Below are 25,518 nucleotides of genomic sequence, written 5' to 3'. Positions count from 1 at the left end.
AAAGACGAGTTTCACACGCAATTCGCCGCAACATTGCTGGTCCTTCGGTCCGGATTTGCTAATTCCGCTTGCTAGTTTGTATGAATATTAAATATACGTACATACATACATACGTACGAGAAAAAGTCTAGAGTATTCTAGTATAATCCGCAAATAAAAACTAAAGAAAACAGAGTGCTACCCGCAAGTGAACTAAAACAAAATACTAGAGCTATAATTGCGATCCCTGCTAAACACAAAAAAGCAACTTGCAATTACGGCAAGTTACTTTTAAACAAATAGAGCCGATTTCAGCGCATTAACTCGTTTGTTACATTGGTGCGGTCGTCCTTCATTTAACCTTAAGAACCTCTATAAACCTAACGCGTCCTTCAATTGCCCTTTGTAAGTGCCAAATATTAAATTTGTGACCTACGAACGACTCGTCAAAAGCAAAACGAAAAATGTCGAACTTCGTTAAAACGCGCGATTCTGCGCTCAATGCCATTAAGCGATATATGGCTAAGAGCACGGACGAAGCATTTTTAATGGACGCAGAAAGTGTTAAAAGTTATCTGCAACTCCTTAACGAACAGTGGGCTCGTTTCAATACCGCTCATGACGCGGTAGAACTCTCGTGCGGAAGTGATAATACAGAGGTCGAAGAAAATGTGCGAATTCAAGCCGAGACTTGGTATTCTACGGCTTTAGCCAATTTTAATCGCGTACAGAAGTGTCGTACCGAATCACACCCCTCGCCCGCTCAAATGCCTACATTCTCGGGTGACTCCACAGAATGGATTGGTTTTTTGATGCATTTTCTTCGCTGGTGGATAGTAATGCCGCATTGTCGCACGGACAAAAGCTGCACTATCTCCGTAGTTGTTTGAAAGGTGACGCGTTAAAAATTATAAGTGGCTTCAAAATATGTGACGCTAATTACGATGAAGCTTGGGACCTTTTGAAATCGCGCTATAAGGTCATGCGGGTAATAGTGGAAGGGCATCTCAGAGCTATAGCCGACATTAAAAAGGCTACTAGTGATACTGCTGACACAATAAAAAGTGTAATCGACGCATTTCAACAACACATACGCGAACTTAAGGCTTTAGGTCGACCAGTAGAGTTTTGGGACGATTGGTTGGTACACGAAGTAGTAAACAAATTAGCATTCGAGACGCGTAAACAGTGGGAGCTATCACTCGTCAGTGATGAGCCTCCGTCGTTCGAGCAGCTGTCCACGTTTTTGGAAGTTAGGTGTCGGTCTCTGGCCATGCTTTCGTCGCCAACATCACTACCCACCAAGGGTAAAACCACTTCAGCGAGCAAGTCCACGAATGTGTTTCACGCAGTGCAGGAACAAAACAACTCAGGTTGTACCTATTGTAAAGGTCCTCACAAAATATATAGTTGTGATAAGTTTCGCAACCTGGACTCAAACGCGAAATCGAAGTTTGTCAGAGAAGCGCGCGTGTGTACGAACTGCTTAAGCTCCGGTCATTACAAGGCAAAATGTAATAGCTCCTCTGCATGCAGGATCTGCCAGCAACGTCATCACACGCTGCTGCATAATGCCTCCTCTACAACTAACGTCACAACCACCGCTCATTTTGTCAACAATGCGTCTCCTGTCACGCCATCCCCTCTCGCACCGAATGCCGCACTACAATCAAACACAAACACTTCATCCGCTATCGCCTCGTCCACAGGCTCCGCTGCTGCATGGACATCCTCGTATTTGAATGCTAGCTCCAACCCGCCGCGTCCAAAAGACAGAACTGTGCTATTGGCTACCGCTCTAGTCAACGTCCGCGATTGTTGTGGTCATTGGCAAACCGCGCGCTTGCTGTTTGATTCCGGCTCGCATGCGTCCTTCGTAACTGAGGCATGTGTACAACGTCTAGGTCTACCACGAAAAGCGTCCGCAGTATCCATTACTGGCATCGGTTCGTCGCAAGGAGGCCGCTCTAGAGGTGAGGTATTACTTTCATTGTCGTCTTATTGTTTAGATGAATGCTTCCCTATCAACGCGTTAATCTTACCCAAGATTACAAGCGACTTTCCCACACAGACTTTGTCAGTTTTAGCGTGGCCGCATGTGCAAGGCTTATTCTTAGCCGATCCGCAGTTCATGAAACCCGGGCGTATCGACATTCTGGTTGGTATGGACGTCATGCAACAGCTCCTTTGCTCAGAAGTCCGTAAGGGTCCACCTGGTACGCCGATGACTCAGCGCACTGTCTTTGGTTGGACGCTATTTGGAAGCGTCGACGGAATAGAACCAGGAACTTCTCGACATGAATCATATGGAGCTCGCACCAGAATCAACGAATCAAATGTTTTACATGCCGCATCACCCTGTTGTAAAGGATTCGAGCGTTACCACTAAGCTGAGGGTCGTTTTCAACGCGTCGGCTAAAACGGCCACCGGAAATTCGCTGAACGACGCATTATTTGTCGGTCCTCAACTGCAGCAGGACTTATTTTCAATTTTAACGCGTTTTAGAACGCATCGCTATGCACTGACCGCGAACATTGCGAAAATGTACCGCCAAATATGCGTAGCACCGAAGCACATTGATCTACAGCGAATTGTATGGCGTCGAGATCCGAGTTTACCCATACAAGACTATCGTATGCTGCGCGTAACTTACGGCGTGGCAGCCGCGTCTCATCTAGCTGTGAGATCGCTACAACAAACCGCAAAATATTCGCACATTTGTGAGAAAGCTTCTGCTGTCATCCACAAAGACTTTTACATGGACGATCTCATCACTGGTACATCGTCCAAAGAAGAGCTGCTACTTTTACAGCAAAGTGTCTCCGAAATCCTGAAAGAAGGTGGCTTCGAGCTTCGAAAGTGGCCATCGAATTGTGCGGAACTTTGCGAAAAAATATCAAATGCATCGAAAACAATATCTCACTACATAGTCGACGGTGAGAATGTCCACGCTTTGGGTCTAGTGTGGAATACAGCAGAGGATTACCTAACGTTCGTGGTTAATTGGAAGAAGCCACCCGCTATTTTAACGAAGAGAACCTTTCTATCTGATGCTAGCACGCTTTTCGATCCTCTGGGACTGCTCGCTCCAGCGACGATAAGATCGAAAATGTGGTTCCAGGAGATTTGGCGTAACAATGTTGGTTGGGATGACGTCATTCCTGACTCTACTGCAATGAAGTGGTTGGCACATCGCTCGGAGCTGCAACTTCTTTCGAACTTGAAGGTAACTCGCTGGATTGGCTCAGGTGCAACTGGGTCACTCACTGAGCTGCATATCTTTGCTGACGCGTCCGAACGAGCTTACGCCGCCGTTATGTACGCGCGCACCTTGCAACCCGACGGCCGGGTCACTGTTGCGCTGATCTCGTCGAAGTCCAAAGTAGCGCCGCTTAAAACAACAACGCTGCCCCGTCTAGAACTATGCGCTGCGCATCTCGCTGCTAAGTTGGTGCAAAGCGTGTTACACAGTTGGGACGATCTCCGCTATCCGCTGTATGCCTGGACGGACTCCACAATCACGTTGGCGTGGATGCAAGCGCATCCTAGCAAATGGCTGACGTTCATCGCCAATCGGGTCGCTGACATTCAGGAAATTCTTCCTCCTGAGTGTTGGAACCATGTCCGCTCGGAACTGGATCCAGCCGATTGTGCCTCGAGAGGTATAACTCCATCTGAGCTGCAGCATCAACAACTGTGGTGGACGGGCCCCGAATTCTTGAAGAGCACTGACCAGTTCTGGAAACAAACCTCGTCTAAACAGCACACAACCGAGATAGGCGTTCGAAGCAAAGTCGTTGCTCATGTTACGAGCTCAAACGAGCACTGGCCTATAATCCTGAAGTATTCGTCGTTTTCCAAACTGCGCCGTGTCATCGCTTACGTGCTAAGGTTCTTTGTCAACGCTCGAGTGAATACTCGGCTCAATGCTGCTAGGCGATTCGGTCCTCCGAGTTGTCAAGAGTTATCCGAAGCTGAACTGCGCCTGATCAGGTATACCCAATCATTCTATTTTTCTAACGAAATCTCTCTTTGCAGCGCAAAAAGGCCAATCCCGCTTCGCAGCAGTCTTTTGCGCTTGCAGCCATACCTCGATGAGAAAAACGTCTTGCGTGTTGGAGGTCGTTGAAGCATGCTGCAGTTACTCCTGATGTAAGGCACCCAGCCATCCTACCAAAAAACTCTCCGCTTGCAAAATTAATCGTCCACGATATTCACGAGTTCACGTTACACTCTGGACCACGCATTATGCAGACCGTCTTGCAACGCCGATACTGGCTTATTGGTGCTCGCAGCCTTATACGTAGCATATATCATAAATGCGTGAAATGCACCCGTTTAAACCGCAATCTCGCCACACAATCTATGGGAGATTTACCTCCAACTCGTACCACCTACGCTCGTTGCTTTACCCGCACCGCTGTCGACTTCGCTGGACCTTACTTATATAAGTTCACCCATAGTAGAGGAGCGAAGGCGACCAAGGGCTACATTTGCTCATTTGTATGCATGTGCACTGGTGCCATGCACTTGGGGTTTGTTGGAGACCTGTCAACACCAGCGTTTCAGAATGCGCTCAAAAGATTCATAAGCCGCCGGGGCTATTGCAGAGTCATGTCGTCTGACAACGGCACGAATTTCGTCGGCGCTGAGAAAGAACTTCGAATTGCATTCCAGCGGTGCATGGCAGATGCTAAACTACGTTCGTTCTTTGCCGACTCAAACATCGAGTGGCGTTTCAACCCTCCGTCTGCACCTCATATGGGTGGATACTGGGAAACAGGCGTCAAGCGCATTAAGTATCACCTGAAACGCGTACTGGGTGCAACTCTACTGTCCTATGAAGAGTTCAACACGCTGTTGACAGAAGTAGAGGCCTGCGTAAACTCCCGCCCGCTCTGTGACAACTCTGCAGCTGCTAATGACTTAGAGGTCCTAACTCCTGGTCATTTTATTATTGGCGAACCACTAAAGTCAATCCCAGAACCTGAGGGTCAAGGGTTCTGTGGAAATCTTCGTCAGCGGTGGCAAACTATTTCTGCCATGAGGAGACATTTCTGGCGGCGTTGGAGAGACGAGTATCTCGTCAGTCTACAGCGTCGTACCAAGTGGTTTCGTTCTTCGCGCAACATCGAAGAAGGTGATGTGGTTGCGGTCTGCAACGAGCCTACTCCTCCGACGAAGTGGACGCTGGCAAGAGTTACTAAATGCCATCCTGGTGCTGATGGGCGCGTAAGAGTGGTTACGTTGAAGACACCGCAAGGCGAACTAGTTCGGCCCATAGTTAAGCTCTGCCTCTTACCAACGAAAGGAGATATATTTCATGAAGAAGTCTAGTATGTAGCAACTTATCTATAATTTTCATTTGAAAATTTGCCAGTATTAAATTGTTTATGCATTTGTAACTTTTATATTGAACGTATCAAGATAGTTCAAGCGCGGCGGTATGTTGAGTTCATGTATGCATTTTCTTAAGTTTATTAGTGTATGATCACATAATGGTTAATGTCAGCAATGTAAGCGCATACGGGTTAACGACTTTGACGTTGTTTTTGTTATGCCCTTCTTGTTTTGTACATTTTTGCACATTTATACTCACTCGTTGTTAATACCCGCTCGCTAAGCATCGTTTTTCCGCAATCTCCGCGAAGTTCACCCGCTTAATATTTCGTAGTTTTTATCTAACGCTTTACCCGCAATAATTATTATACAAATTTAGCGCTATTGTTAGTGAATAAAGACAATTGAATTTAATGTTTATCAAACGCTTTTAATTTGGAACAAAGACGAGTTTCACACGCAATTCGCCGCAACATCTAAAAAGGGCTAAAAAAAAGGGCTAGGGTCGATTTTAAATTTATGTGGCCAAAAAAAATATATGGTAGATAAATCTAGCCTCCAAAGGGCAAAAACGGCAACACTGCTTGTAACTAACTCTACTCCGCTGTGTCGTGGCTCTTATATACCTGCGCTCGCACTCATGGCAACTCTCGCACGTTCTGAAGTTCATCGCTCATTCTCTCGCTGTTCCCAGTGTTCATCCAACTTGACGTTTCTCTTTGTGGAACATTTTACGTCATTCCTCGAACATTCTGCCTATTTCTCGTTGTTCGCTTTGTGTTGCCGCAGTATTCGCCACAATAAATTATATACCGTCGAAACATGCGTACGCACTATCCAGTAAAATCCAATACTAATTTTACTGGTTTATACTGGAATTCGTTTTCATACGCAAAAAATTCCAAGAAACTAGTAAAAGAGGGGAAATTGAGAGAGGAAAAATGACAACTGAACTTGCAAGTTTTACTGGTTTTTTACAGGATAAATTTTTACTAGCAACTATTTGCTAGTAAGAAAAACAGCTGATGGCATGATGCTTAATGTAGTTCATATTAACAAAATAATTTTTTGTGGTGCTTTTAGAGTTGCAATTGACAAAATAAACTTATTTAAATATATAATAAGATGCGAAATACTAGTTTTCTAAGAAAATTGCATCGGAAAATAACAAATTAATCAGCAGTTCATAAAACTAACAACTACTTGCTAGTTTTTCGTTTTCGTACTTTCTTGCATATTTCACTCATTGGAAGTAAATATTGGCTTAAGGGCTGGTTATACTTACATTGCAAGTGCAGGGCATAGAGAAACAGCGCATGTGAAGCAGTGGTGTAATTATACTCGGCATAGAGCGCATAATTACCCAGAATCAGCTGTTCAGTGTAATCAGTTAGTCTGTTCCAGTACTCCAGCATTTATATAGGAAAACATAACTGAAAAATGCTTATTCATAGATTAAATGAAGTCACTACTGAAGTTAGTTGCTGCTTTTTGTCATAGTGGACTTTGTTTCGAATATAAATATGCCCCAATGTAAGTACAAGAACGACTTATCAGTAGTTCCTGTAAATCTGATGGGTACTGGAACAGACTAATGAGAGTGGCATCTCTCTTTGAAAATGTCACAAAGCCAAAAATCAATATTCTCCAGACTTAGCTGCCATGCCCTGTCATGCGCTGCGTAGGATAATCGCTTGTATGCAAAGCTCATTAAACAGATTCGATATGTGGCAGTACTCATGTTATGCGCTGCAGCACAATGCAAGTATAACCAGCGCTTTATAGGGCTTTCGCACGAGGCGATTTTTCAGGCAACTTTTAGTTCAAAGCAAAAATCGCCTCGTCCGAACGGTCTTTCAACTAATCGCTTTCAACAAAGTTGGTCGCCAGCCAACTTTGAGCTCGTTCAACTTTTTTTCCTTGCAACCCTGTGTTTGTTTACATTCTGTATCAGTGTTGGGATATGAAATTGTTCCTTCAGTACGAAATCTATACAAAAAATGTACTTTTCGGCTATAAATTGTATACACTCTTTAATTCGCTCATATATTTTCTTAGTACATTCCCTTCAATACCTATGATTTTATGGTATTCATGAGAAAGTTTTATTGTTTATGTACATACGTTTACGTAGTTTACACTTTTACAAATTGATTCCACGTGCACATATACTGCATTTAACGCATATATGTATGCACACATTTTCAGGTATACATCTTAACAAAAAGCATATTTAAGTTACTATTAATGGATAAAAGAGACATTTTCCTTTGGATTCAGTACTAAAATTTGACATTTTAATAGCATTTCAAGTGCTTATCAAAACTTTACGACAAGATTTGACCATTTATCTTAATATTATTCAATTTTAATTGTTTTTTGTAAAAATACGGTTTATATTTTAAGAAAAGCTGTACAAATTCAAGGTTCAAACTTTGTGCAACATTAAAAAAAAACCAACACACTTTCGTAAAAATTTCGAGCTTTTTAATTCGATTTCCTAGATTTATTTTGAGCGTGCGGTTTTTTAGCCCATTAAATTTTAATATAACTAAGATTTTTACGATTTCTTTGATGAAGGTGTTGCTAGTTTTCTCCCTATAAAAAAATCGTCGAACACACTTCGTATGGAAGAAAATGGCTGACATCGTCGACAAAAAAAATGCCAAGTTCTAAGTCCCAGCTACTTTCAACTTGAACTTTATTATACTAAAATTGAATGGGCTAAAAACTAAAGAATATTAATAAAGCTCGAAATTTTTACGAAAGTATGTTGGTTTTTAGATGTTTCGCAAAGATTTAATATTAGGTTTGTACAGTTTTTCTTAAAGAATACATTATATTTTATAAACAGATAATTAAAATTAAAGAATAATAAAATAAATAGTAAAATCTTGTCAATATGTGAGTGCCGTAAAGGTAATATATTTACGAAAATCTCTTCTTATAACTAACGAAGACTTTGTTTCTATATGAAGCTAACTTCGACATTTTGTTTTAATAAAACTTAGTATCGAAAAGTTTCTTTAAAAATTTGACTAGGCTATATTATACTGGTTCGTTGAAACCATTTTTCAAAACTTACAAAGGTAAATACGAACAGGCGAACAAAAGAGAATACAAAAAATTTCTTGCTGTGAATTTTCAGAGCTATATATTTTTAGTATTCATTACAAAATTTTACTAAAAAGTACTGCGTAGTAGGAAAGTATATTGTAAATGAAATTGTATAAAACAAGTACAATTGTACCAAAAATGCCAACACTGTTCTGTATACATACTTTTTTTTTCTTTTTTACTTTTTTACTCTTATTTTATCTTTCAGCTTCGCTAAAAGCACTTCTACCAACGCTTGGCTTACCAAATTTACGCCAATTGATAAAATTTTGCGATTTAAATTCATTTTCAATAATGTAAATAACGATTCGTGTTGAATCGAAAATCGCCTCGTCAGAATAGGGATGGCAACTTTTTCACTTTCAACTTCTCATTCAACTTCGTATTCAACTTTTGTTGCCTGTAAAATCGCCTTCGCACGTGCCCTATTACTCTCCGAAATTTGGTTACTGGCAAGTTACTGGATATTTTTTGCTGGAGAATATGAAAACACAACTATTGCCTCCGAACGGCGAACTCACCACTGCGAAATTCCCGCTGTCAAAATTAGAACACCTGCTGAAAAGACGAATTCATTCAAGGTGGTATTCACGGTTGCCATTTCCAATTTATTTTTCGGACCAAAAAATGGACCAAATGGTAAAAAATTGACCAAATTTATTACATCGGGAAATTGAGTGGTGTTTAGGGACGTTCCGATACCATAAAAGTATCGATACCTACTTAAATGAGTTTACTCAAATCGTTATTTCGATACTACTTATATGGGTGAACCGAAAGTATCGAAACCTACTTATATCGATATTTTTTTTTTTCCTTTTATATGCAACAAAGCGAAAGTGATTTTCCGGCGTTTATCTGTGACATACCTTTTGCGTCATGCGCTTTTCAGGCAAAGTGTGAGATAGATCGATCTTCCACTCAGGTGTCGATATGTATATTTATTCATTAGTTAACAAACACTAAGAAGAGAGCGATAAGAAGGCAACATTTTTTGTAGTAACGAAATCGCCATTAGACAAAAAACATTCCTTATATCTCAGTATATCCAGTAAACAAACTTATTTTTTTTTTTCACCAAGTTTGGTCCCCATAAAGGACTAGTGTTGCAAGCAACGCTTTTTCGGCAATTAGGGTGTTGTCCAGCTATTTAATGTGGTGAAAATTATTTAAGCACTGGAGAGATTTATTCACATGGAATTGGAGATAGGGCTGATAGATTTATTTTAAATTGTGAATCTGCGAAAATATCTTTTCAGCAGATGAATATACTTTTTAACCTTTTTTCCGAAAATTTACATACAGGCTCGAAAATATGCGAGTAACATTACGTTTGTATAGTAACTTCTCCAGTAAAACATTGCAGCGAGAGCGTAAAAGCAAAATAGAGCGTAAAATTGAGAAGAAGAGAAAACTAGCAGAAGAGGTTATTGAACACAAAACTAGCAAAAACTTGCAAGAGAACAGTTGTTGCACTGCTTTGACAATCTGCTGTAAACATTTTACTATTTATAAATCAGTTTTAAACTCTTTGCTTTACACACAAGCACTTACACTGTCCAGTACATCATTAATATTATGATTTCCACTCATTTTACTTTTGTTTGTGCCAAGGCGATTCAATATAAGGTGATAGCAGGAGTACAAAAACAAAAATTTACATGTATTTTGTTTTTGCTTTGGCGGCATAAACTGTCAAAACCTGTAAGTGTGTGTAGAAATTCAAACAAAATTTTTCAATTTGATATCAGAAGCCGTGCGGCGAAACACATACACAAAATCAACTGAGCTAGTAACACCACTTTTTATATATTCTTTTGACATTTATTCTTCTTCTTCTTCTGCTAGCTAATTTCTGCTAGTAAAAATTTCACTAGCAAGAATTTGCAGCTCTCTCGTGTTGTTACGTTCTCGATTCAGTGCTCTCTTGCAAATTTTTTGGGTTATCATACACTTTTCCAGTAAAGTTTGCAGGTTCCAGTACAAATTAGTACTGACTATTGGTAACTATATAAACCTATTCAAATATCGTCGCCTGGATGGAAAATTGAAGCGTCATTTTGACAATTTGTGGTTTTTGGATATCTTCTTTAGTTTCCGACTAATTGACTAAAATTTTTTCGCTTATTTGGTACAAATTGCGTTAATATTGCTGTCGTACTAAACTAATCAAGATCTTTCAAATAGAGTTATCTGTTCTTCTTTAGTTTCCGACATATTCAGCTTTATCATGAGTTTCATTTTCTAGAACCGGGTCACTTTTCGTTTTCGTGTGTTCACTACAGGTGGATGAAAAAATTGTTGGCGAAATTTTGTTCGGGCGAAACTCACGATTAGGCTGATTAGTAAAAAGTATGGTTAATTTATAAAAATTGTTATCACATTTTGGCGTATATCACTAAAACTGACTGCAAATTTTTTGACAAATATCGTATACGACAAAATTATATTAAACTCATAAATGGTTGACACTAAACTAAAAAAAATAAGATAATTTAAGAATTTCATGAACTAGTACATAGCATTCTCCGACACTTTGGAGAAAATCTGTAGTCGTGTTTCTGAGAAATTGCATTCCAAACTTCAATCGTGAGTTACCGAAAGTAACTTGTGACAATCTTTTATGCAGGGATCTACATAAATTATAATTGTCATTATTTTCGCAGTTGGAGTATATGCCAGACGAGTAACAGGTATATACATACAAGGATACCTAAATTAGCGCGTTGAACTTGTATATTTATCTCTCTCCAACGCATTAATTCTATATACGTAGGTACCAACGCCTGACAAAGTTATGGCTCTATGACAAAATATTCATGGAATGTATTCGTAGATTTTTATTTACTTCATTTCATACATTAGCATTGATGTTTTGTTTTTCATACATTAGTATTGATGTTTTTTACTAAATACCAGGAATAAATATTTAATAAAAAACTATTTCATTTAAGCTTAACCAACTTTTAGTTGCTCGGAGCTAATTTTGGAACGCTTAACGAAATATTTTCATAGACAATAAATGCAACCCTGGGTGCATCATTAACGAGCAATTTCGCAGCTCTTCAAACATTTTCCACATTATGCTTTTAGGGCTAGTAGTTTCCGACCCCATTTGCTCGTTTTTTTTTTCAATTCTGAATTTAGGCTAGGCTTCATGGGAACTTACTGTGGGTGCAAACAGACCACATTTTGTAAACTGAATTGTGATATTTAATTTTATTTTATAATGAAAAATGAATTTAATGTGCAATTTTTTAAGTTTACTAGATGTAAGACAACTTTTAATTTTCTTTATATATTGCATGCTTTAGTTTTAATTCTGTTTAAGTTAAGTTGTAAAGGTGAAAATAGGCCTCCTGGGCAACCGAGCACATTAAAAAAAAAAATCGGTAACGCGCGTAAAAGCATACCTCACAAGTGGTGTGGAAAATGCAAGAACAAATATAAATGGAATAATTTTCGAAATTATGAAATGGTTATTGGTATTTTCCATCTCAAAGGGGGTGATTAATTTGAACGTTATTTAAGCTGCCTTTACACGGTCGATTTTTGTCGTTTAACCAAAATCTACCCGTGTAAATTGCAATTCAACCGTAAAATGTAAGCGTTTTGGCTAGTCCATATCTTAAGTAAATTTTCCAGTCGACAGAAATCGACCCGTGAAAAGGCAACTTCAGGAATTTTTTAATTTTCTTTTTTTTTTTGCTTGGGCGTCTTTTGAAGATGTGCCAAATTATATTGTCTACTTAAATACAGAACAACAATTTCTTTAAGCCATCTTGTGCAGCAATTTGTTGATCTTATCCTCACGGCTACCGAAATCACCAACCTCAACGTAGTGATTAGCCTTCTTGCGCCAGCCTCGGGTTGATGTGTTGAGCTTGAATAGCAACAGGAAGTTGGGGGCTTTCTTGAAGTGAATCAACGCACTGAATTTCGTGCGCTTCGCGAAATTTGCGTTCGATCACAAAGCAGAGATTGGGACACGCTTGACCATTCCACGTTTGTACATCAATTCACAAACTGATTTAAGATTTGGATAACCCCATATAGGGGGTTCGGCATAAGTAGCATATTAATGGTTGCCTTGCTCAATTTGACGAACACACCGTTTTAATGTGGCGAAGACAGAACTGTAAAACTACGCACTTTTTGTGCAACTTTGTTGATACCGCGGATGCGGATCACAAAAGCCAATTTGGATTTTTCAGGCCCGTCGAATTGGCCGCATTTCTTTGCCACACAGCGTTACTCCATCTCACGGCGTCCATCACGGAGTTTTCCTGTTTGATATTTCTCAGCATGCACCAAGTTTTCACATTTACGGAGTGCACTCACAGCAGAGCGCTTTAGTTTACGTTTGATCAGGGTAGCAATTTGCTGACCTGCTCTTGCTGAACTGCAGCTTCGGCTCGGGGACAGGAGGCAGCTTCCTGGAAGGTTGTCTGCCCTTTGCTTGCGGTTTCTTACCGGCCCATGATGGCAGTCATCTTAACTTGTTACTTAGCACGTTGAAAAGGCGAAAAAAGTTCGCCAAATGTTTGGAGCACATCGTAAATGAGCCACTCGATTTATAACATTTCTATAAACAATTTAATTAAATACTTTTTATACATAGATATGCTGCAACCATGCACTTACTTTCCCAAATTCCATCCTGTTTATCGGCATAATTTTCCAAATAAGCCTACTACTTCATTACTAAATTTTCCAACTGCGCCTTCTTTGTTGGCTCGACATATCCTAAAAAGACAAATTTACATTAAACAATAGAAATCGCAAAAATTAGCAAATAAAATACTCGCTTGGTTTTGTTTTGTTGTCAAATTCCTGAGAAATGTGAATTCACCACGATGCGATACAGAAAGAACAAGGACCAGGGATGTAATTTTAAGTAAATCTATTATTCAGTGGCAAGGCGCAGAGCGTTCGGGGCAGCAATATTAATTTGTATCAAATATAACATTAAACAGTGGTTCTAATACATTTTTTGATATTATTAACCAGAGTACATACATTATATGGTATTTCTTTCAAAATTAATGTACTATATGATTTTTTTTTTCAAATATTTCTTAAGTTTCTTTCATGAGTGCTGAAAAGCAACCATGCGTGTTTGAAATTGTGTGCTACCTAAAATTTCACCTCTGGAAACTTTATCCCCATAATAGGGCTTTCGCACGAGGCGATTTTTCAGGCAACTTTTAGTTGAAAGCAAAAATCGCCTCGTCCGAACGGCCTTTCAACTAATCGCTTTCAACAAAGTTGGTCGCCAGCCAACTTTGAGCTCGTTCAACTTTTTTTCCTTGCAACCCTGTGTTTGTTTACATTCTGTATCAGTGTTGGGAAATTAAATTGTTCCTTCAGTACGAAATCTATACAAAAAATGTACTTTTCGGCTATAAATTGTATACACTTTTTAATTCGCTCATATATTTTCTTAGTACATTCCCTACAAGACCAATGAATTTATGGTATTCATGAGAAAGTTTTATTGTTTATGTACATACGTTTACGTAGTTTACACTTTTACAAATTGATTCTACGTGCACATGTACTGCATTTAACGCAAATATGTATGCACACATTTTCAGGTATATATCTTAACAAAAAGCATATCTAAGTTATTATTAATGGATAAAAAGACATTTTCCTTTGGATTCAGTACTAAAATTTGACATTTTAATAGCATTTCAAGTGCTTATCAAAACTTTACGACAAGATTTGACCATTTATCTTAATAGTATTCAATTTTAATTATTTTTTGTAAAAATACGGTTTATATTTTAAGAAAAGCTGTCCAAATTCAAGGTTCAAACTTTGTGCAACATTAAAAAAAAACCAACACACTTTCGTAAAAATTTCGAGCTTTTTAATTCGATTTCCTAGATTTATTTTGAGCGTGCGGTTTTTTTAGCCCATTAAATTTTAATATAACTAAGTTTTTTAAGATTTCTTTGATGAAGGTGTTGCTAGTTTTCTCCATATAAAAAAATCATCGGACACACTTCGTATGGAATAAAATGGCTGACATCGTCGACAAAAAAAATGCCAAGTTCAACGGTAAGTCCCAGCTACTTTAAACTTGAACTTTATTATACTAAAATTGAATGGGCTAAAAACTAAAGAATATTAATAAAGCTCGAAATTTTTACGAAAGTATGTTGGTTTTTGGATGTTTCGCAAAGATTTAATCTTAGGTTTGTACAGTTTTTCTTAAAGAATACATTATATTTTATAAACAGATAATTAAAATTAAAGAATAATAAAATAAATAGTAAAATCTTGTCAATATGTGAGTGCCGTAAAGGTATTATATTTACGAAAATCTCTTCTTATAACTAACGAAGACTTTGTTTCTATATGAAGCTGACTTCGACATTTTGTTTTAATAAAACTTAGTATCGAAAAGTTTCTTTAAAAAATTTGACTAGGCTATATTATACTGGTTCGTTGAAGCCATTTTTCAAAATTACAAAGGTAAATACGAACAGGCGAACCAAAGAGAACACAAAAAATTTCTTGCTGTGAATTTTCAGAGCTATATATATTTAGTATTGATTACAAAATTGTACTAAAAAGTACTGCGTAGTAGGAAAGTATGTTGTAAATGAAATTGTATCAAACAAGTACAATTGTACCAAAAATGCCAACACTGTTCTGTATACATACTTTTTCTTCTTTTCTACTTTTTACTCTTATTTTATCTTTCAGCTTCGCTAAAAGCACTTCTACGAACGCTTGGCTTACCAAATTTACGCCAATTGATAAAATTTTGCGATTTAAATTCATTTTAAATAATGTAAATAACTATTCGTGTTGAATTGAAAATCGCCTCGTCTGAATAGGGATAGCAACTTTTTCACTTTCAACTTCTCATTCAACTCCGCATTCAACTTTTGTTGCCTGAAAAATCGCCTCGTGCGAAAGGCCTATTATATTAATATTAAGGGCTCATATTTTCTGACTTATTTTCTTCTAAACGAAACTTTTGAGCATGGTTCCGAGAAATAAGTTTTTTTTTTATTTCTGAATCACCCTAGTATTATGTATGTCACAAAGGTTATCAACACAACAATTTTAATTTCATTATCACTTTAGTATGCATGCCGATGCCTCTGTAGAAGGTCCTTATCGAAATTAATTAAAACGGTCAGATACATAATAAAAAAATTAGTTAGTTGTTGCGCTTTGCCACCTTTGACATATATTTTTATCTCTATGGTAGCGCAAGTCCTTTTAGGCATCCTCAATACCTTTCAAGCGTAGTCGTTCCTTAGCACGAAATTGCTTTTTGACAGACTTTGAATGACCTTGTAATGTTCGAAGCACTTGAGCATTTGCAGCATACTTTTTTGGATCATAAGACGGTGTTGGCGGCAAATCATCCCAATTCTCTTCGGTCTCCAAGACATATTCTGTTTCCTGTTCCGCCACCGATGCAGTTGATGTCGATGCACAAGATGCGTCTGAAGTGTTCGCCGCTACTACCTCTTGCTGGTGCTTAAAATTCTCAAATGATGCACGTTCAGGACAAGTTTTCACATGCCACTAAAAAAGAACCAAATTATCTTAAGCCATCTAAACAAGAAAGTAAACTTACGTCAAGCTCCGGTTGATTTAGTATATGAGTAACATTGAAGGGGCAAGTCACTTTTTGAACACCTTTATGATTCTTCCTGCATCGGCCTAAGTGGACCTGGAACCTCTTTTTCAAAATCGTATGTGAGATATCGTACGGGCATTGCTCATATTCTCCATCACAGCTAATCATAACTTATTTATTCGTGTAATTACAGAACGTGGGAAACGTAAAGCTGAGAAAAGCAAAATAATGCTAAATAATTTATTGCTATGTAAAATAAACAACAACTCTGTTTCTTTTCTTTTCGAGGAGATAATTATCATTTAGAACTGGAAAACTATCGATAGCACTACTATCTATACTAGGTTCATTCCTTATCTTTTTGGACTAAAATCTGAAAAGTGTCAAAATGCCAGAGCGTAAGCAAAATGCGCTCACTAAAAGAGAATAACAGGAAAAGTAAAGGAACGCAAAAAACCATTGGGGTGTTCACAGTTCGTTCCAAATAGTGTCTGAAAATGTAGACGTCTACATTTTAAGACGTTTTCTAACCGTAAAATCTGTGGTGTTGTTGTTTCCCATACAAAATTGGAAAACGGCGCCGTCGAAAGGCGATATATAAAAAATGCACGCAAAGAGGAAATGTCTGGCAACACCAGCAAAGTTTTGAGACGATTTTGCGACGACTGATAGAAAGGGGTGCTCACAGTTTGATGCTAAAGATGTCTCAAAATGTAGACGTCTACATTTTCAGACATAATTTGGAACGAACTGTGAACACCCCACATATTTTTATTCCAAAGAATGGCAACAACAAAACTAACGTCAAATAAGAATGGAAATGTATTTACAAAACACATTCACACAAGAACAAGCACAATAAACACTTACTAATCAATTATTTTTAGCCTCCTTCCAATTTCAATTAACTTTTTAGATTATTCTCACTTTTTGCGTATTCTTTAATTTCCGTTAATTTAAATTCAGTGGAGTTTGACACTTTTCACGATTTTGCTAAAAAAAATTCTTCTGACTAAATCTGACTACTTCGGACTGAAGAGAGTCACTCTCACTGAGTGTTGCTCTCTCATTTTTGCTGTCATTTTCGAGTTAAGGAACGCTTTTTGGACTAAATCTGACGACTTCGGACTTTTTCTGGCAGATAAGGAACGCTACTACTATCTATACCAAGGCGAATTTATACAAGGTGGTGTCGCTGGCGAATTTAGATTACAACAACAACAACCCAATGTATTAGGAGCGTTCCTTCTCTCCCAGAAATAGTCAGAAAAAGTCCGAAGTAGTCAGATTTAGTCCAAAAAGCGTTGCTTAACTCGGAAATGACAGCAAAAATGAGAGAGCAACAGTCAGTGAGAGTGACTCTCATCAGTCCGAAGTAGTCAGATTTAGTCAGAAGAATTTTTTCTGGCAAAATCCTGAAAAGTGTCACACTCAACTGAATTTAAATTAACGGAAATTAAAGAATACGCTAAAAGTGAGAATAATCTAAAAAGTAAAAGAAATGAATTGAACTTGGAAGAAGGCAAAAAATAATTGATATAGCAAGTGTTTATTGTGCTTGTGCTTGTGTGAATGTGTTTTGAACGTACATTTCTGTTCTTATTTGACGTTAGTTTTGTTGTTGCCATTCTTTGGACTAAAAATTTGGTTTTTTGCGTTCCTTTACTTTTCCTGTTATTCTCTTTTAGTGGGCGCATTTTGCTTACGCTCTGGCATTTTGACACTTTTCAGATTTTAGTCCAAAAAGATAAGGAATGAACCTATTATGTATTGCGGGTGTTATGCCAAATCTCAATTCGCCCCCAAAATTTACATGTATTTTGTTTTTGTTTTTGATGGGTGTGCTGTCAAATCAGTAAAAGCAAAAACAAAATACTTGTAAGGCGAAGTAATCAGCTGATTTAACAACACCACCTTGTATAAATTCGCCTTGATCTATACCAGTGTTGCCACAGATCGGCTTTTCCTACCAAAACTGGTAGGTTTTTTTCCATTTGGTAGGTTGGTAGGCTAGATAGGATTTTGGCAGGTTCCGTCAAAGAACGTAGATAATAAGAAGGGAAAACTCGTTATAATAGTAGCAAAAGTGAGTAACAGGGGCGTGCCTTCTCTTTTGCCCTCGTACGTTTTTTGATTGGATGAAAAGAAAAGGCACGCCCCTGCTACTCACTTTCGCTACAATTGTAACGAGTTGTCCCTTCTTATTATCTACGTTCTTTGGTTTCGTGACAATGAATAATAGTTATTAGCGAAAAATAGAAAATATGTATCCAAACATTTTACCAACCTTGTTTACACGAGTATTTCACGGGTACGTTCGCATAACAACGACGTCAAACATGTAACTATACCTGGTTCGTAAGTACAAACGTATGCCCTTATTACGTTACAACATGAACATCCATAAATACTTTATGGCGTACTTGAACCAAGATTCCAGAAAAGTTTGCGAATAGCCTCGTACCCAGCCATATTCCAGGAGCAGGTCTTTGCAATCGAAGTCTGTGTTCGCGAATGTCTTCGTAGTAGGACAAATGGGGCCAAAATAAATATTGTATCGGATAGTCCGGCAGTGTTAAAGGCATTAAACTCTTTTAATTAATTTTTTTAATTAATCAAGGCTTGTGGACTCTTGAACTTACTGTGACATGAAGGGTTTGAAAGCAACGAAAGGGCTGACTGTCTCGTAAAGCGTGGAGGCGAAATGCGCTTGCATGGTCCTGAGCCATTCTGCGGTACATCTAAAGGATACACTACAGAACTACTTAGGAGCTGGAAAGAATCTGAAATTGCTGCCCCTTTGGCGGAAGGCCAAGATAACAATCAAAGAGGTTTATAACTCCTCCCTGGAGGAACTGCCAAAGAGACATTGAACTCAGAACTCTTACTGGCTACTTGACAGCACACTGCAAGTTATGGTACCATTTGAATCAAATGGGGCTTACTGTAGAGACAGACTTTAGGTTTTGTGGGTTGGTGGAGGAAACCGATACACTTTGGAGAACGATTGTCTCCTTCATCTAAAATTTGGAATTTGGCACCGTCCTAAGGGCTTATATTTTTGAATAGCCTAAGGTTGGAGAGACTACAATTAGGGTTTAGAACAATAGATTTTTTAGGTCGCATAAATCTGTACAGTAAAATGCATTGTTATACGCAGTTAATTTGTTTTTGTTGTACTAGCTGTGTTTTAGTTTTACTAAAAGTAAAGTAATATACGTTTATAATAAACTTGACATTGAATAAAAATTTCAAGAAATCAAAAAAAAAATTTGGTAGGTTTTGGTTGATTTTGGTAGGAAGTTTTGGTAGGGGAAAAAAATTGTCTGTGGCAACGCTGATCTATACTATGGATTCTCATGATCCAACTAATTGGTTCATGATGGTTTCTGACTATCGAAAGCATCGATAGTTTTGTAAGCACTATCGGTAGTTTTCACTCATACATACATAATTCAGTAAGGTTGCAAACAGAGTGGAAGCAAAGCCGAAGACGAAGATGGAGACGAAGCCGAAGACGAATTGCGTGCGTAGCGGGCAAGCTGGCAAGTGTACATAGTGGAAGATGAATGATATGAAGATTTGTTTCTAAATAAAACCCTTTTTTTATACCCGAGCGCACTTGTGCACAAGGGTATTATAACTTTGTTCACATAACGGTTGTTTGTAACAGGCAAAACGAATCGAGATAGATATAGACAAATGTATACATAAATGATCAGAATGAAAAGAGAAATCGATTAAGCGGTGACTGTCTGTCCGTCCGTCCGTCCGTCCGTCCGTCTGTGCACACGATAACTCGAGTAAAAATTGAGATATCTTAACGAAACTTGGTACGTGAACTTCTTTTGGGCGTGGGACGGATGGTATTGAAAATGGGCGAAATCAGATAATAACCACGCCTACCTCCCATATAACGGTAATTTTAAGAAATACGAAAACTGCGATATTTTAGTAACTACTGAAGATAATTCACTCAAAATTGATACTTACAATGAGTTTCAGACGGAAAACATGAATATTATAAATTTTTGGAAAATGGGCGTAGCCACGCCCACTTATGGTTACATGTGTATATCTTGGTAACCGCTGCACCAATTTCTTCCAAACTCGGCACAGTTGTTGGCCTTAGTACAGTATACTAAATGGCTAAAAATTTAAAAAATCGGACAATAACCACACCTACCTCCCATATAACGGTAATTTTCAGAAAAACTAAAACTGCGATATTTTAGTAACTACTGAAGATAATTCACTCAAAATTGATATTTGCAATGAGTTTTAGACGAAAAATAAGAATATTACAAAATTTTGGCAAATGGGCGTAGCCACGCCCACTTATGGTTACATGTGTATATCTTGGTAACCGCTACACCAATTTCTTCCAAACTTGGCACAGTTGTTGGTCCTGGTACAGTATACTAACTGGCCGAAAATTTCTAAAATCGGACAATAACCACGCCCACATCCCATATAACGGTAATTTCGAGAAATACAAAATCTTCGATAAATCAGTAAATATTGAAGCTAATTTATTCAAAATTGATGATTGCAACAATTCTTTACCAAGAAATACGTTTATGACAAAATTTTGGAAAATGGGCGTAGCACCGCCCACTTGTGATCACATATATGTATCTCGCTAACCGTTCTAGCAATTTGTACCAAGCTCGGTATGGTTATTGTGCTTGCCACATAAAAGCAAACCGTTGAAAATTGTTGAAATCGGACTAAAATTGAGGCCGCTTTTCATACAACGGTAAATTTCAGATATGCTTGAAATTTCAATATTTCGAAATTTAAGGACGCTAATTTACTTAAAATGTATACACCCCGGCTTATCATGTAGCGGTAGCTTTCGGAAAGGTGGAAAACATATATTTAATACTTGCGCCGGGTATTTAATGTTCGGCTCCGCCCGAACTTAGACTTTCTTACTTGTTTTAGATAAAATCAAAAGAAAATAAAGAAAAAACAGCAATCCATTAAATAATTTGTATAGGAAAACTTTTGGAGAATTTCGCCACTTGTATTATGTGTTACGGCAAGACGGACAGAAATTTCTCGAATATACAAGAATGCCAATTAATACGTTTGATTACATTTTGCCAAAAATTTAGCCAATTTCTTGAAAAACACGTTTTTTCACAATTGGAAACAGTTAAATGAATTGTAAACAACTCATCACCGTAAGCGATTCGTCTTTGAAAACAGTACCGCACTGTTTCAAGCTGACCGCTTGCGCAACATCTTCATATTCGTTGTTGTTGTTGTTGTTGTAGCGGCTACAAAAACCCCGCCCAGATCGGTTGATATCTCAGTCATTGTCGTCAAGTTCCACTAACGGCAGCCCTGGGAAGCGTGCAGCCTCTACCGGGCCGGTCCACAGGGACAAAGCCGTTAGGGTTGTCGGGTTTTCCGGGCATACGAAGAGATGTTTCGAGTCATTTGGGGTCTCTCCGCATGCCGGACACTCATTTGGCACATCCGCATTCAGTCTACTCAGGTATGAGTTTAACCTGCTGCAGTAGCCAGAGCGAAGTTGGGCTATTATTGTTCGTGTCTCCAGAGGCAGATGAAGCTCCGTCTCGTCTATGTCCGGTGGTGGTGTGCCTAGAACGGCATTCACAGGTCTAGAGTCTACATAACTCGAGACTGACTCCCTGTGAATGCCGTTCAGGGCCAGTCGGTAAGCTGACGGGTCCAGAGGCTGCTTGATGAACCTCTGGACTTCGTCCGTCAGTTCGTATAGATGCCTCCTGACGTGCCTAGGCGAGGGCTCCTCTGCAAGCAGCTGTCTGTTCGGGTGGCCACTTCTGTGGCTCCCGATCAGAAACTGCTTGCAGAGCATTATGTTGTGCTCCTTTATAAGGAGCATTTGAGCCTCGTTTTGGAGGTGATGTTCTGGCGATATCAGGAGGCATCCTGTCGCTGTCCTGAGTGCGGTGTTCTGTACAGTCTGTAGCTTCGTCCACTGCGTCCTACTAGTCCCCGCCGACCACACTGGTGCTGCGTAGTTTAAAACCGGCCGGCCTATTGCCTTGTATGTTGCCAGCAACGTTTCTTTGTCTTTGCCCCAAGTACTGCCGGCTAGCGACTTGAGGACCTTGTTGCGGCTCTGTACTTTACTGACAATAGCGGTTGCGTGCGCAGAGAAGGAGAGCAGGCTGTCGAACGTTACTCCGAGTATTTTGGGATCATTCACCGTCGGAATTGGTGTGTCATCGACGTGAATTCCCAGCGGTAGCCTGACCTCCTTCGTCCAGGTTGTGAACAGGGTCGCCAGGGTCTTTATCTTCGTCTTCGTCTTTGCTTGCACTGTGATCACTTGCATATGTTTACTACGGCACTGTTTTTCGTCTTCGGATTCGTCTTCGGCTTCGCTTCCACTCTGTTTGCAACCTAACATACATATTGTTACGATTATCCTCGAAACCTTGAAAGCCCGTCCACATACAACTTTAGCGTTGCGTTGGCGCTGGCGTCGCTTTGACAGCAGCGCGAGTAACGCCTGTGCTTGCTACAATGAACGCGTAGCAGAGAATACTTTGGTCACTAAATTAACATACTAGCGGCAGATAAATCAAAATTTTATATCAATAATTGCATTAAAAACTATATTTCTTGTCCGCATTTGATTAAAAAGGAAAATTAAATCGCATAATTTTGATTATATGGAACAGCTGATGAACGACGCGCGTGAAAAGTTGCGAGTTGGCCATCTTTCTGTGTTGTGTTGGCGTTGGCGTTGCCCAACTTTGGTTATGTGGAGACTTTCATATAAATACACGGATTATTAGTCAGCTGTCGAAGCGACGCCAACGCCAACGCAACGCCAAAGTTGTATGTAAACGGGCCTTGAGGGATTTCCCAAATATCCTCCGGCTCGTATCGCTGGATTGTTAAATGCTCACGATGACCAAATTGTTGTACAATTAACTTTATTGTACAACAAACAATTTACAATACTTGCTAATACCGTAAAAAACACTTTACAATACTCGTTAAAGCAATTCCAATGCTTTACAAAACTTGTTAAAACAATTAAACTTATAGCTTGCTTATTCGCAACTCACTTGTAGCTTTCTGACTTGTAACTAACTCGCTCCGGTATCTGGTGGCGCCCTTATATACCTGCGCTCGCACTCATAGCAACTCTAGAATGTTCTGAAGTTCATCGCTCATTCTCTTTCTCTCGCTGTTCGCAGTGTTCATCCAACTTGACGTTTCTCTTTGTGGAACACTCTACTTCATTCCTCGAACATTCTGCCTATTTCTCGTTGTTCACTTCGCGTTGCTGCAGTATTCGCCACAATATTTCAGTAGCTCGTTTCTGTAATGGTCTGATTATGGCAACTTAACGTAACTTACGGCTCTCACTCAAAAATTAAGTTAAATGGATGTTGCTTATTATTGAATAGCCGAAACTTAACGTAACTTAATACCACGCTGAAATCTGATTGAAGGCCTGATTATGGCAACTTAACTTAACTTAACGGAACGTAGATAATCAAAATGAAACAGATTTCGACGTGGCATTAAGTTACGTTAAATTTCGGCTGTTCAATTATAAGCAACACCCATCTAACAGAATTTTTAAGAGAGAGCCGTAAGTTACCATCATTTTGATTGTCTAAGTTCTACGTTCCTTTAAGTTACGTTAAGTTGCCATAATATAACTTTAACTCTTCTCTACTGATTATTTCTGTACTGGTACAGAGCATACGTCATCCTTTGCTACTCATTAGCAGTAGAGAACAAGGCGGCGAATTCATATCTCAATTCGCTTTGGTAGAGAATTGTTACAGTCTACCAGTAGAGAATATACGTCATTCTCTACTACTCATTAGCAGTAGAGAACAGGGCGGCGAATTCATATCTCAATTCGCCTTGGTAGAGAATTGTTACAGAAACGAGATACTGAGCTGTTTTCCCCATTAATAAACCTTATGTAAGGTGGTCACCTGAAACGGCTTCCTGTAAAAACCTGCAAATCGTGAAGCATCTGGAACGCAACTAATATTTTATTCGGGATATCTTTAGCTATTTGTACAACGATTTAGGGGTGGGGGGCGGAGGAGGAGGGGGCGTGGCTCCCGAATGGCCCCCCCCCCCTAAACGAAGGAGGATGAACGCCGCTCCAGTGATGTAACCTTGGGAAAGGATGAGGTAACTACAATTCCCTTTCTGTGTGGTAAACCTGCGGCTTCCGCCCCAGTGATGTCTATTTTGGTTACTGGGTGTTTTATAAAATATCTTCGATATAAAAATGTATATACAAATTTATAACAAAAATTTGCAACAAATACCATATTTCCAACCGACATTATTGTTAAATTAGTGCACAGATTTAGTCAATTAAATTTTTGTAATAAAGCGTGAACTGTTGTCCACAAGTGTGTGTTTTTTGATTCGATTCACGCGTTTGGGCACAGCAACCCAAAATCGTTGTACAAATTCATAAAGAGTACCCTTTTATTCTTCTGTGTGTATTTTTTAAGCGGCTAAATTCTAGTTTTTGCAGCAAATTGAGATAAATTAAAGTGCAAAAGGAAGTGCAGTTAACATGAATACTTGCTGAAAACTAATTAAACATAGAAGACTTATGGCCGGATTCTCATTCACAGTCCAATTCTTTAATGAATCATTAATATCTTCCCATGCTTGAATTGTGAGAGAGAAATCGACCATTAGCGGTAGGTTAGAAACGAATGCTTTCAAAAACAACTTAACACTTAACATAGTCCTCTTTCAGACACGTCAAGTCTTGAAAGCAATTTTTTTTCGCATTCTCTTTTGTGGTTTCTATTTGCTTCCACACGCGTCAACTTTAATTGAATTCAAGTCCTTGGTTCTTAAAAGGGAAGCAACGAAAAGATCAAAAGAGACAAGAAAACTTAAAACGAATTGACGGTACGGAGGTATCTGTAATCTTCCCCTCTCTTCCCACCTCCTTCGTCAACGAACGAGCAGACTTGAAAGCAAGACTTGACGTGTCTGAAAGGGGACATACATCGGAATACTTGATTAAGGGCCGGTTGTTCAATGTCTGATTAGCACTAATCGGAGGTAGAAGCTCCGGTTAAATACAACGACTGCTTTATCGATCTCATGTTATAGGCATGATGTCGAAAACGTCGATAATGATGTTTAACCAGTAAGTAGTGATAACCAGACATTGAGCAACCGGCCCTAAGTGCTGATCGAACAAAGTCTAGGTATCTAAACAATAAGGGTATTCATCAAACTTTATAAATGCATTGTAAACCGTATAAACTTATAATTGTGTAAACCTTATAAATGAACTGTCAAAATTTGTATGGAAACTCGTTTACACATTTCTGATAAATTTCTCCAAACTTGATAAACTGAAGCCAATGCCACTCTAGCTATGTTTTCTTGGGCAATAATCGGGATCCGCATAAAAATTTTGCACGCAAATTCAACAATCTCGTTCAATTATTCTGTTTGT

General features: G+C 38.8%; 3 protein-coding genes across 3 annotated transcripts; 2 read left to right on the top strand and 1 right to left on the bottom strand.

The window, feature by feature from the left end:
- Positions 1–2,522: 2,522 nt before the first annotated feature.
- Positions 2,523–4,078, top strand: LOC118757186. Its single transcript, XM_036491923.1, has 2 exons — positions 2,523–3,557; positions 4,019–4,078. Exons 1-2 carry the CDS (start codon positions 2,523–2,525, stop codon positions 4,076–4,078), a joined length of 1,095 nt encoding a protein of 364 aa, XP_036347816.1.
- Positions 4,079–4,594: 516 nt separating this feature from the next.
- Positions 4,595–5,317, top strand: LOC118757176. Its single transcript, XM_036491915.1, has one exon. The coding sequence runs from the start codon at positions 4,595–4,597 to the stop codon at positions 5,315–5,317; it is 723 nt and encodes a 240-aa protein (XP_036347808.1).
- A 10,124-nt stretch (positions 5,318–15,441) lies between these two features.
- On the bottom strand, positions 15,442–16,371 carry LOC118734851 (gametocyte-specific factor 1 homolog). Its single transcript, XM_036464522.1, has 2 exons — positions 16,044–16,371; positions 15,442–15,991 (listed from the first exon to the last, which is right to left on the bottom strand). Exons 1-2 carry the CDS (start codon positions 16,212–16,214, stop codon positions 15,680–15,682), a joined length of 483 nt encoding a protein of 160 aa, XP_036320415.1. The 5' UTR covers positions 16,215–16,371; the 3' UTR covers positions 15,442–15,679.
- Between the last annotated feature and the right edge of the window lie 9,147 nt (positions 16,372–25,518).

Source organism: Rhagoletis pomonella, unplaced genomic scaffold, assembly GCF_013731165.1.
Source record: "Rhagoletis pomonella isolate Grant_MI unplaced genomic scaffold, Rhpom_1.0 Rhpom_scaffold_00002, whole genome shotgun sequence".
In the NCBI taxonomy this organism is placed as follows: Eukaryota; Metazoa; Arthropoda; class Insecta; order Diptera; family Tephritidae; genus Rhagoletis; species Rhagoletis pomonella.
The sequence above is the reverse complement of the archived record's forward strand: the minus strand, read 5'-3'. Positions and strand labels throughout refer to the sequence as shown.

Coding starts and splice junctions, on each gene's coding strand:
- LOC118757186 (XM_036491923.1), top strand. CDS start 2,523: ATGTACCGCCAAATATGCGTAGCACCGAAGCACATTGATCTACAGCGA. Junction 3,558..4,018: donor TGACGTTCATCGCCAATCGG/GTCGCTGACATT, acceptor CTCTCTTTGCAG/CGCAAAAAGGCCAATCCCGC.
- LOC118757176 (XM_036491915.1), top strand. CDS start 4,595: ATGTCGTCTGACAACGGCACGAATTTCGTCGGCGCTGAGAAAGAACTT.
- LOC118734851 (XM_036464522.1), bottom strand. CDS start 16,214: ATGATTAGCTGTGATGGAGAATATGAGCAATGCCCGTACGATATCTCA. Junction 15,992..16,043: donor TAAATCAACCGGAGCTTGAC/GTAAGTTTACTT, acceptor GTTCTTTTTTAG/TGGCATGTGAAAACTTGTCC.